The 13,199-nt window shown below is 40.1% G+C and overlaps 1 protein-coding gene across 1 annotated transcript in view; it reads right to left on the reverse strand.

Annotated features, from left to right (window-relative positions):
- The window catches only part of LOC136871743 (endoplasmic reticulum transmembrane helix translocase), a 211,353-nt gene extending 201,579 nt beyond the window's left edge, over nucleotides 1-9,774 (reverse strand). The window contains exon 1 of the mRNA XM_067145292.2: nucleotides 9,471-9,774. Coding sequence (XP_067001393.2) covers nucleotides 9,471-9,755 — 285 coding nt within the window. The 5' untranslated portion in view covers nucleotides 9,756-9,774. The remainder of the gene's footprint in view (nucleotides 1-9,470) is intronic.
- Between the last annotated feature and the right edge of the window lie 3,425 nt (nucleotides 9,775-13,199).

Consider the following 13,199-nt stretch of genomic DNA (forward strand, 5'->3'; position numbering starts at 1 on the left):
TTTTTGTTGAGTTCATTTTCCTATGCGCGTGTGTAAAGGAAAATGAACCTTAAATACATCACACTCTAGGAGTGGGTAAACGTCATGCAATCATACATTCCTTCAGTATGGTACAGTAAGGTTCATTTTCCTTTACACACGCACAAAGGAAAATGAACTCAAGGGAAGTTGTTCTGATGGACCGAATATCAATATGTGGCTGGAAGGCGTCACCAGACGTAAGGGAAATAATGGATAGGAAGAGAATTGTAACATTCGCTGTTTTGGCAGAACAGGGACGATATGTGATTACTGCTGAGTACCGAGTTATTTTAAAATTTGCCTTACATCGCACCGACACAGTTAGGTCGTATGGCGACAATGGGATAGGAAAGGGCTATGAGTGTGAAGAAAGCGGCCTTGGCCTTAATTAAGGTACATCCCCAGCATTTGCCTGGTGTGAAAATGGGAATCCACGGAATAACATCTTCAAGGCTGCCGACAGTAAGATTCGAATCCACTATCTCCCGGATGCAAGCTCACAGCTTCGCGCCCCTAACCACACGGCCAACTTGCCCAGTTGTACGAGTGTAACAGTCTACCTAAATTTTGGCGGGAAGTAGTAGGCGAGTCAGGTAACTTTCTTCTTTAGCATGCCATTCCTCTGTTTCATAAAGTTTATGATACTACTGACCGGCTCCATGGCTAAATGGTTAGCGTGCTGGCCTTTGGTCACAGGGGTCCCGGGTTCGATTCCCGGCAGGGTGGGGAATTTTAACCAACTTTGGTTAATTGCGCTGGCACGGGGGCTGGGTGTATATGTCGTCTTCATCATTATTTCATCCTCACCGTGAAGCGCAGGTCGCCTACCCTACGGGCGTCAAATCAAAAGACCTGCAGCTGGCAAGCCGAACATGTCCTTGGACACTCCCAGCACTAAAAGCCATACGCCATTTCATTTCCGATACTACTGGTACGTAACACAGTGATTCATCATAGCATTCGAGCTATTCAATCCCTACTCTGAGTCACTGATTGGAATGGGAAGTGTGCATATTTAAGGGAATAATGACAGAAGTGTTCACGGCTGTCTGCGGCCTGGTCATTTCAGCTCTGGAACTTTGGACTGTTGGATCGGCACCGTAGTATTGTTCGTTAAAAGTGAGAAAATGTGCAGTTTTTCATTTGATCGAATATTTTATATGATAACATTGCTTTTAATCACTACATTCCTACTGACGTTTTTGTAATGACTGATACTGACTTCAGTTAACCACAGTCAGTTTTTCTGAGAATCCTGTAGCGAAGCACGGGTACATCAGCTAGTCAGCTGTATAAATTTGTGCAGTTCCATTTAAAAATATGGAGTTAGTATCAATATCTCGGTTGTTAATCACTCCATGAGACTAAGTAGCACGTTATTTTACAAGACCCTGCGTACCATTTACGAATCTGAAAAGAGAATGCCGATATCTTTAATGGTTTAGAAGTTATTTGGGTGTAACATGTTAGATGAATAACCCTGTATATGTAACAATGGCAGTAGCACCACTGATCTAATTTTCACAAACATGAAAGGCACTAAACTCAAACACAAGAGTGAGAGATGACTTTGTAATAGGGAATCACAAGCCAGTGGAAGCGGAGTGTGACTCGTCAAACAATCCTTTCACCAGGAAGCTAAATAAAGAAAGACTTCAAACAGCTATAGTAGCAATGCTGGAATTGCCTCAATACAAGGAGGACAATGATTTAAATGTAGCTTTAGAGCATATAGAGAATACAATTAAAATAGCAGCCGATCCACATTTCTTATCCCAGAGATGTGCAAAACCATGGTTTAATAGGGCATGCTACAAAGCACGGAAAGAAGCACTGAAAGCGCTACATTCTGCAAGACAAAATCAGTCACAAGAGGCCTTACAAAAATATGGAGAAAAGAGGAGAGCATATAAATGCATACTGAAAAAAGCACGAGTTTTCTTACAACAGAGGGAAGAAAATAAAATGTTGAAAGAAGCAAAACGACATCCTTACATAGCACTGAAAGCAAAGCAACCACGATTCCCCAGAGGCATTTCATTAGAGATTTGGGAAAAGCATTTTAAAGAAGTAATACAAGCAAAAGACAGGAGACCAGTCTTTGACACTGAACATCAGAGCAGCAATGTAATTACAGTAAAACCTGTCTTAATGGACACCTCTCACCGGCGGACACCCCTCACTGGCGGACGATTTTCTAGGTCCGTAATTAAATGCCATGTTGTGTACGAGTAATTTACCCCTCTTATACGGACACCCTTTATTACGGACACGGACACATCATTGCCACGAGAAACTCCAATTAAACCTCTCCTAACGGACACTTTCTTTTTCAAAAAATTCTGTATTTGTGTCCTGTACAGTATGTATTCGCTTACTTTTTGCACAGCCGGTACTTCCAAGAATCACAGACACCGTAACTTTTGATCCTGGCTGTATACATTCTTGGAAGACAATACTAAGCTACGCTATCAATTCCAGAAGTTGTGCGATCTGACATGCTCGATAGCCCTGGAATTCGTACCTTCACTGTCAGGTTACTTTTCATTGACTTGTGGGCTTTTGATGTGTTCAATTTTATGTTAGTAAGTGTGTGTGAACATGGCTCCGAGGAAGTTTTTAACTTTAAAATAAAAGGTAGACATAATAGACTATCATAAACGTGAGAAGTGTGGTGTGCGTAAACTGTCCGAAGTGTTTAAGATTGGAAAGACAGAGGCAGCTGAAATTGTGAAAAAGCAGGAGGAACTAGTGAAAGAATGGCATTTAAATGGTAACGAACAGCGCATTAAACTGTTTCAAAGTGGTAGTGGAGCTCTTATTGACAAGGCAATGCTAGAGTGGTTCGCTAAAATAAGAAGTCAGAATGTCGCTGTCTCAGGACCAATAATACAAGCAAAAGCGTTAGAATTTCGCGACAGAATTAGGTATTGGAGATTTCAAAGCCTCGAATGGCTGGCTAGAGAGATTCAGAAAGTGACATGGTATCAACTTCAGAGTGATTTGCGGAGAATCATCCAGTGTTAATATGGAGATTGTTGACAACTGGCAAGAAAAAATACCTTCAATCATAGACGGGTATGCTCCAGAAAATATTTTGAATGCCGATGAAACTGAATTATTTTTCCGTGCTTTACCCGACAAAACTTTGTGTTTCAAAGGAAATCGTTGTACTGGTGGAAAAGTTGCGAAAGAACGTCTTACGGTCTTGTTATGTGCAAGTATGAGTGGAGAACGGGAGGAGCCCCTTGTGATAGGAAAAGCTGCAAAACCAAGGCGTTTTAAAAATATGGACGTTACAAAGTTTGGCATTGAATGGAAAGCGAATAGAAAAGCATGGATGACCAGAGAAATAATGACAGAGTGGCTAGGACAATTGGACGGAAAAATGATACACCAGGAGCGAAAAGTGTTATTATTCCTCGATAATGCAGCATCACATCCGGATACAATTAAGATGCAAAATGTGAAGATCATCTTTCTCCCACCAAATGTAAAATCAGTTTCTCAGCCGCTTGACCAAGGAGTGATCCAGAACTTCAAGGTTATGTACAGACAGTTAGTGATGAAGCACATAGTATCAGAACTTAACGGGAATGAAGTAACTCTTCAAACACTGACAAAGGGGCTGAATGTTCTCCAAGCAATTTCATGGATACCAATGCATGGAAAAACGTCACGGCCTCAACAATTCGTAACTGCTTTCTGAAAGCTGGGTTTTCCGCTAGTGGTGGACATCCCGAACTGACAGCATGGAAACAACACAAGAGTTGATTAATAAATGCAGCAGGTTACAGTGTACAAGTGAACACCTATATCGAAATTGATTCAGATATTCCAACAGAGTGTGAGAGTGGAGACACGAAAACAATTCTTCAGTCAATCCAAGGGAAAAAAATGAAGATTCTGACGAAAGTGGGAGTGAAGGTGATGCTAATGACGCCTTTGAAGAAAATACGGAAATGAATGTGCTACCAATAACCTCGTACAGTGAGGCTCTCGGCATTGTTAAGCGACTGAAAGAATTTTATTATAAACAAAACGATGAAAAAGGTGTAAATTTGACCCAGGATTTAATTGCACATAGTGAAAACATCATTGCTAAACCGAAATGGACAAAACAAACGAACATTAAGGATTTTTTCAAATGCCAATGTTTTACTGTACTGTGCTAGATATTGCCACATCTACATACTGATTTGAAGTTTCAAAAACTCATATGTTCTTCTTAATTTTAACATGGTGAGCGGTAATAGTGTACAGTGTGCTCAATAGAGGTTTCCATAGAAGTGTTTTTGTCTCTCTAATACAGTGCATCGCAGCTGCAGCAGCCCATCTACAACTTTCTCATGTGAGTACAGTGCAGTATATTGTACAATACTGTATACAGTATACAATTAAAGAATTGTTAACACATACAATACATGGGTTATTGTGTTCCGACTTATGTTTAATGGTACCGGTTTCATAACCTCTCGCGGGCAGACATTTTTTTCGGTCCCGAAGGTGTCCGTTATAGGGAGGTTTTACTGTATTCCCTTCACAAATGAAGAAGTTAAGTCAGCAGTTCAACGGCTTAAGAACCATAAAACCTGCGGTCCAGATAGGATACTAACGAATACATAAAAGATAGTTATGAAAGAATGGCTAGCCCTCCTCAACCAGTGCTTAATACAAGCAAATATACCTGACATTTGGCAGCACTCCATAATAAAAGTATTGTATAAAGGGAAGGTTGATGATTGATGATGTTTGTTGTGTAAAGGGGCCTAACATCGAGGTCATCGGCCCCTAATGGTACGAAATGAGATGACAAATTAAAAGTCCAAAATCCTCCACTGATCAGAATTCAAAGCGTGAGGATGAAGAATGAATGGATGGATTGATATGACGTTAAAACGATCAGTGGATCCGACCCACAGTGCCTCACATGCACAGAAGCTGGCACAAAACAATAGTAGTACCGACCAAGGGACTGCTTCTATAGAACGATGCTGAATCGATTAGAATATGCTCGTTGTCGAAACGGGTACAAAATCCAGGTCATCGGCCCACATAATGGTATTTATCGCTAGAAAAGTAGAACCATGGTATTTGCCACGTTGCGGTACTAATCGAGAGTAGCGTAGACTCGCGATATTCCATACATTATGGTACGACTCACAGGTAATGAAATTCGCACATGTATTACAGACCTAATGTGTTTCGCACATTGCGAAGCCCTTGACAGGCAATGCAAACCTATGGTGTTCATCACCTAAGTGTACTAACCACAGGGACTCGTACTATCCCCAGGTGTTCCTCATACAGTGGGTACTAACCATAGGCAAGCCAGAACCATGGGTTCCTTCATCCCATGGTGTCGCTCATATAGTGCTACTAATCACAAGTACTGTAAAAGCCGTCATGCTCTCATTTGCTACTAATCACAAACCTATTTGGTCTTCAACATAGTGGTACTATGCGCAAGTAAAGGTGACCCATGGTGTTCCACGCGTGGTGGTACTAATCACAAATAGTTTCATGGTTCTAATTTGACCATCCCTTGGTCGCCCCTTTTAGTTGCCTCTTATGACAGGCAGAGGATACCGTGGGCCTATTCTTCATCTGCATCCCCCACACACAGGGGGTAGATAAGGAGAAAAAAAGAAGGAAAAAGTAGTGATCCGTCACTTCGAAAAATGAAGTAATGACAAAGAAAGGCAAAGGCCATGAAGAGCATGAAAATGAAAGACTCCCTAGGCCTCGAATGCTCTAATACCGTCGGGGTCAGAAAAGAACAAGAGTTGACCAAGGGAGGTCGGACAGGATAGATGAACGTGAGGAGCCTGGCACAAGTAAGTGGAAGCAATGTCAGGACTCAGCGAAGGGCCCCATGTTCGCCAACCCACGCTCCCAAGTTGAAAGCCCTTGGGGCCCCTTTTAGTCACCTCTTACGACAGGCAGGGGATACCGTGGGTGTATTCTTCATCTGCGCCCCCCCCACCCACAGGGGGTTGTGTGTTTGGTCCGCGAGAGGTATTTTATTTCCCCCAAGTCCGCCGGCAAGCCAGTTAGGACCCCCCTATCCGCCACCTGGGACGCGCCACATGGGAGTATCACCTCTCCCCCTGCTACACCAGCGTAGTAGGTTCATGGATAATGGGAAAGGGAGATGCAGGTTCTCCAGATGCATACAGGAGCATAGCACTGGAATGCTCCGGATTTAAATTGCTAACGAAACTACTTACTTCGAGACTGACAGACAGAACAGAACATCAGTTCCCCCGAGGAACAATTTGGATTTAGGAGAGAATGGTCATCCATACATGAACTTAAATATCTTCAAGATGAAATCGAAGAAGCCATAAGACACGAAAGAGGCAAGCTGAATGCGATATTTACTAATAACTTTGTACAAATAGATGACAAGAGAATGGAATCTAATTCTATTGAGCAAACAATTGGGGTACTACAAGGAGACCCATTAAGCCCCCTACTGTTTAATATAGCGACCACTGATGTGACCCAAATTACTGAGGATCAAGAAGTTTCTATTTTTATGTATGCTGATGACATTGTACTAGCATCCAAATCACTTGAGAGGTTACAGGCAACTTTTAATAGACTGGCAAACTGGGCTGACAAAAATGAAATTAGACTGAACGAAAACAAAACAGTGTTCATGACCTCCAGAAGAAGGGGCAGACTACCGGCCAATCATTATCTAGAATACAAGGTAATAAGAATACAATCAGTAAATAGCTTTAAGTATTTAGGAGTAATACTCCAAACACAAGGAACTGTGTTTAAGAAGCACATAAAAGATAAAGTTGACACAGCGATGGTGGCAATGATAGACATAAGACAAATTGGGAAACAGTCGCTTGATACAGGAATGGCACTATTCAAGCTAAAAATTACATCAATATTGACATATGCATTAGAAAATATATGGGATCACCTGACCAAGAAGGAAGGACCGAATGAAAATTGAAGAAGTGAAGGCAGTGTTTGTTAAACACTGCTCAACCTCTCAAAATTACATCCTCCCATCTGGTATATGTGTTAGCCAATCAACCATTTTATATAGAAGATTTGAGAAGCCAACAGATGCTGCCTACCACTGGAGCATACGATAAACTACTGTGCGAACTTCATGACAAGAAGAAGGATATCTGGAGTGCCTTTTACTGTACAGACGCCATGACGACCTGAAAGTGGATGAATTCTAATTATGAACTCCGCCACATGATTACACGAATGGCGGTGCACGGCTTTCATTTTAAAGTCTGCAAAGAGAAGGCGTACTATCAGCCGAACTTAAACTGTGTGTGTAGGCCTATACTGTGTGAGAAGCTTTGTTAAAGACACCCTGTTTCAATCTGCAGTGAACGTAAGACGTGTATAATGAGATTCTGTAACAATTAATGCACACTGTGCGATATTCTCATTATTATTATTATTATTATTATATTATTATATATAGGCCTATGTGGAGCTTAAATTCCGCTGGCCAGGAAGTATATGGCAACATAGACAACATTTGGATTCACTGTCTTCATGTATAAAGAAAAACATTACCTTTGAGTAACGCATTGACAGTGACCTCAGTTCTCAACATAACACAAAAACTTTCGAGTCTCCCCTGGCCTACGTTTGCCACAACAGCTATTATAATATCATTGCCAGGAGTGACCTACTGTGCTCTAGTACACATGCTACATTTGTCTTCCCTCGTTATAGATATTAAAAAAGTAATCCCAAGATAGAGCAGCTCTTTTCAGACACACCCCCAATGGAGGTGAGCGGCATGTTCCATTTCAACCACATACCAGCCCTCCCGCTCTTCTTAAATCTCTGGCAGTACCGGGAATCGAACCCAGGTCCTCAATGACTGCAGCTAATAGCGCTAATCATTATGCTGCAGAGGCGGACGTTATAAATTTTAAGAAGGGTATATTCATTATTGTTGTCTGGGTCATCAGACCGTAGATTGATTTGATACAGCTCTCCATGCCGCTCTACCCTGTGTTAATCTTTTCATTTCTACTACATCTACTCTAATCTGTTCATCATATTCATGCCTTGGTCCACCCCTACCGTTCTTACCACCTACACCTCCCCCAAAAACTAACCAAACAAATCCTGAGTGTATTAAGATGAGTCGTATCATTCTGTCTCCTCTTCTAAACAAGTTTTGCCAAATCGTTCTCCTCTCACCAATTCGATTCATTATGTTTTCATTTGTGATTTGATCTACCCATCTCACCTTCAGCATTATTCTGCAATGCCACATTTCAAAAGCTTCAATTTGCTTTCTTTCTGAGCTAGTTATTGTACATGTTTCACTTCCATACAATGCCACGCTCCAGAAAAAAGTCTTCAAAAACATCTAACTCTTATATCAATGTCTGAAGTGAGCAAATTCTTTTCTTAAGAAAGGCCTTCCTTGCCTGTGCTAGTCTCACTCACAATTGAAGAGTGGAACAAACTGGACCTACAATGGTAAGATGAGGTAGTAGACTGCATGCAAAGGTCAGAACCATACATTACCATCCTACAAGGGAGTGTTACTAGCTTACAAAAAAGGAGCTGAGGCTGGTATACATGAAGGGAACCAGTGGTAGAACATAATATCCAAAATATACGAGGTGAATTAAGTAATAAGAACTGAAGACTATGAAGAAAAATGAAGGAATGATTTGATATTATGCAGAAATCATTGTTTTAACAAATTTACACATGCATTATAAATTTGATTTCCAAAGGAGACTTCGCAGTATTGGTTAAATGGGTTACTTGACCTAGCATATACAAAATAATGTAGAATTGAATGAACATCCTCATCTATGCTTAGAAAAATAAAACATATGAGAAGACCACTGAGCAGAATATACATTTTTTTAAATTCATACAGCAAAGCACAGCCTAGGATTATTAAAAATAAGATAGCCCTACTGATAGAGAATATCAGTAATGCAGTTACACTTAGAAGTAACTTATAATGCAGAATACACAAGAGCAATTAATAGCAATACCAATGCAGAAAGAGGATTGACTCTACATGACCAAGTAGCCAAAACATAAATCTAACACATCACTATTACTACATGCAACAGAAAAATGTGCAAAATAAATTACAAAAAGAAAGGAAAACAATTCACTATCACTGTAAACGAAATTGACTTTGTCACTCAGTGAGCCAGCATGGCCTTAATACTATTCTAGCATATGTATTGAAGGTTATGATTGATACTTATGAAACTGTCGATGGGTATACACGATTCCTTGCTAAATAATCTATGGAATGATTGAAACTTCTACACGGTTTGGGGTTGTTAACCCTTGTTTGCCACGTATACACATTAAGTTGTACCAAGACAAACGGGTGCAAAAAACAGTCCGATAACGCTCATGATTTAATAAGTGTATAGGAAATGTTGCAGTCTATAAGTAATCATACTCACATTTGTACATGTAAGAAAACACTGCACGTGAACTGACCAGTGGCAGCAAAGACAACTAAATATCTGCAATAGAGCAATTGCAGCCACTCCTATTAAACCTGCTTCATAATATTCTTCAATGCCGTATACAAAAATCCACGCATATATCCAACAACCGTATAATATAAGGAAAGGCAAAATATAGCCATGAAATAAAAGTTTCCTAGGTATATGTAAACTGACAGACTGAACCAGGTCGTCAATACGCGCCGCAGTCACCATTATTTTCTCATGTCCACACAGCATGATAAACGTGGGGAACGAAGGGAGAGAAAACATGCTGACCAACCTACTTCCACAACCAACCTCCAAGTGAAAGATATAAAATTCCCAAATGTTTCTTTACAAACGTACATTTATCCATGAAAATATATGTTTCTAATCTGTCTTTATAATATCGACGATCCTGATAACCAAAAGTACAATACGCTATTAATTTAGTGTCTAATAATCTATCGATCACTTATCTGCCCGATCTCTTTCTACTAGATATGCTTGTAACAAAAGAGAGGCGAAATTCGCTAGAGGTACAGTATGATACGAAACAAAAGTTAAACACAATACATTGGAATATAGTTCATTCTATAGGATGGAGGATATTCAGAAGATAATGAAGATAATTACTGTTGTTCGATATATCAATAAGAAAATCACAGAACACCAGGAAAATGACGTTTGGTTGGCGGCAGTTGTTAACCCCGAGAATCGTACGTAATACCAACGTCGAGGTAAGAAATATCTAGACAATGACGGCGACGACGGCGACGACGAAAATCAGATCGTTGAAAAGAAACCAAGGTAGGACAACGTGTACAAAATTAAATACAGGGAATTGAGTAAAGGGAATAAGATAAATGATCATAGAACATAATACGGACTTGTATTTCCTATCCTCGCCGCTAGATGGGGGCTACATTCATTCCATTCCTGACCCGGTCGAATGACTGGAAACAGGCTGTGGATTTTCATAGCTTATAATGATATCGCTAAATATCTTATATACGGTACGGCATTATATTTAGTGCAAGTTTGTACTTCGTACAAAAATAACAAACAGTACTGAAATAGGCCTATATAATTTTAAGTTGGTAACATGTACATACATCGCAACAAGTATGTTATTCTTTTTTTATGAGAATGATGAGTTGTTAATAGTGTCCATTCAAAGTGTCAATGCAAACATTTAAAGTTAATAAATGGTCTAAGGTACACGTGTATAATATCTTGGGCTACATCCAGACAATAATACTAACAAGAGTGTTACATATTGGTGATCCCGACGTGATCTTGAAAAGATTAGGCGAATAACAAAAGCGTGCCCGAAGATCGACCAGAAGCAAATAAGGTTAGCGTAAAACTTCCACCTTTTTGGACAGAGAGACCGGAAATTTAGTTTTATCAAGTGGACACTCAGTTTAGTATTTGTAAAATTAAGTCAGAAGAAACTAAATTTAATCATTTAGTGTCTCAACTAGATCCTAAATATATGAGACATTATTAAAGGTAGTGATGTGAACAGATACTCGTTGGCTAAGGAACGACTATTAAATATATTTAAGAAAAGTGAGGATACACGCATTAAGAGACTAGTTACTGGAATTGAGTTGGGAGACCAGAAGCCTAGTCAGTTATTGCGCAAAATGCAAGCTTTAGCCGGAGTAGATGCGTTCGGATAAGTTCTTAAAAACTCTGTGGTTAGAAAAACTCCCTGATTCCATTAAGAACAGTTTGATTGTTAGTGATGAAGGACTTGATAACTTGGCTATCATGGCCGATAACATAATGGAAATGAATCCCCGTCATGAATCATATTCAGTTAAACATGGTGACCGGGAACAATAACCTGCAGTCCCTGTTACGATGAACGACATCATGTTTCGAATTTCGGGACTGGAGGAACAAATATCTTCGTTATCCATCGGTCATCAGAGTAGATCTCAGCATAGGGGTGAACATCGCCGTCCTAGCAATAGCCGTAGTAAATCCAGGAAGAGGTCAATCAATACTGATCAGCATTTAGGGCAGTCGCCCAGGTGGCAGATTCCCTATCTGTTGTTTTCCTAGCCTTTTCCTAAATGATTTCAAAGAAATTGGAAATTTATTGAACGTCTCCCTTGATGAGTTATTCCAGTCCCTAACTCCCCTTCCTATAAATGAATATTTGCCCCAGTTTGTCCTCTTGAATTCCAACTTTATCTTCATATTGTGATCTTTCCTACTTTTATAAACGCCACTCAAACTTATTCGTCTACTAATGTCATTCCACGCCATCTCTCCGCTGACAGCTCCGAACATACCACTTAGTCGAGCAGCTCTTCTTCTTTTTCTCAATTCTTCCCAACCCAAACTTTGCAACATTTTTGTAACGCTACTCTTTTATCGGAAATCACCCAGAACAAATCGAGCTGCTTTTCTTTGGATTTTTTCCAGTTCTTGAATCAGGTAATCCTGGTGATGGTCCCATACACTGGAACCATACTCTCCTTTACATCCTACAGATCCAGAGATCTGTACCCTTTATTTGCAATCCCATTTATGTGATTACCCCAAGGAAGATCTTTCCTTATATTAACACCTAGATACTTACAATGATCCCCAAAAGGAACTTTCACCCCATCAACGCAGTAATTAAAACTGAGAGGACTTTTCCTATTTGTGAAACTCACAACCTGACTTTTAACCCCGTTTATCAATATACCATTTCCTGCTGTCCATCTCACAACATTATCCAGGTCACGTTGCGGTTGCTCACAATCTTGTGACTTATTTATCACTCTATAGAGAATAACATCATCCGCAAAAAGCCTTACTTCCGAATCCACTCCTTTACTCATATAATTTACTAGCTGATGTACCCGTGCTTCGCTACGGGATTGGATTCTCAGAGAGACTGACCTTGTGGCTTTCCTAACTGAAGTCAACATAGGTCATTACAAAAACGTCGGTAGGAAAGTAGCGATTAAAAGCAATGATATCATATAAAATACTCGATCAAATGGAAAACTACACTTTTTCTCACTTTAACGAACAGGACTACGCTGCCGATCTAACAGTTCAAAGTTCCAGAGTTGGAATGATCAAAGCCGCAGATAGCCGTGATCCGTGACCACCCTTCGTCTTTTTTTTTTTGGCAGGGAGGGGGTCGAATAGTGGAGACTCCCACGGCATAAACTATGCCCTTCTACTAATATTTTTCCTAGGAGTGCCCAATGAGTCGGAAAATCTTAATTCACTACACTGGCGGCGGAAAAATCTATCTGATTTGGAGACAAATTTTTCCTCCAAGCAAGAGAGAAACCCACTCTTCACTGCTAATTTGGAATAAAATGAATGTAGAATTTAATAAAAGTAAAGAGGAAGTAGCTTTAATTAAGAAACGGCTCTTTTCAGGGTCGAATTTTGAGTTATTTAGTGAATTGTGGTGCTGTAATTTAGAATAGGCCTAAACTGTTATTCTCTACCAGGCCATACTACTACTACTACTACTACTACTACTACTCTGCCTTAAGTAAGCACGCTGCTCATTCAAAACAGCGCGTCAGATTAGGGATCGCATAGCTGGAATACTATGAAGACCCTGTGTGTTACCAGGCCCCGATTTCAAGTAGTTAGCGCCCTGGGCAAACAATATTTAGCCGCCCGCCCCTCTGCTCGTTCTAAAAAAATAATTGTTTACAAATTAAATATTAC

Source organism: Anabrus simplex, chromosome 4 (assembly GCF_040414725.1).
Source record: "Anabrus simplex isolate iqAnaSimp1 chromosome 4, ASM4041472v1, whole genome shotgun sequence".
NCBI lineage: Eukaryota > Metazoa > Arthropoda > Insecta > Orthoptera > Tettigoniidae > Anabrus > Anabrus simplex.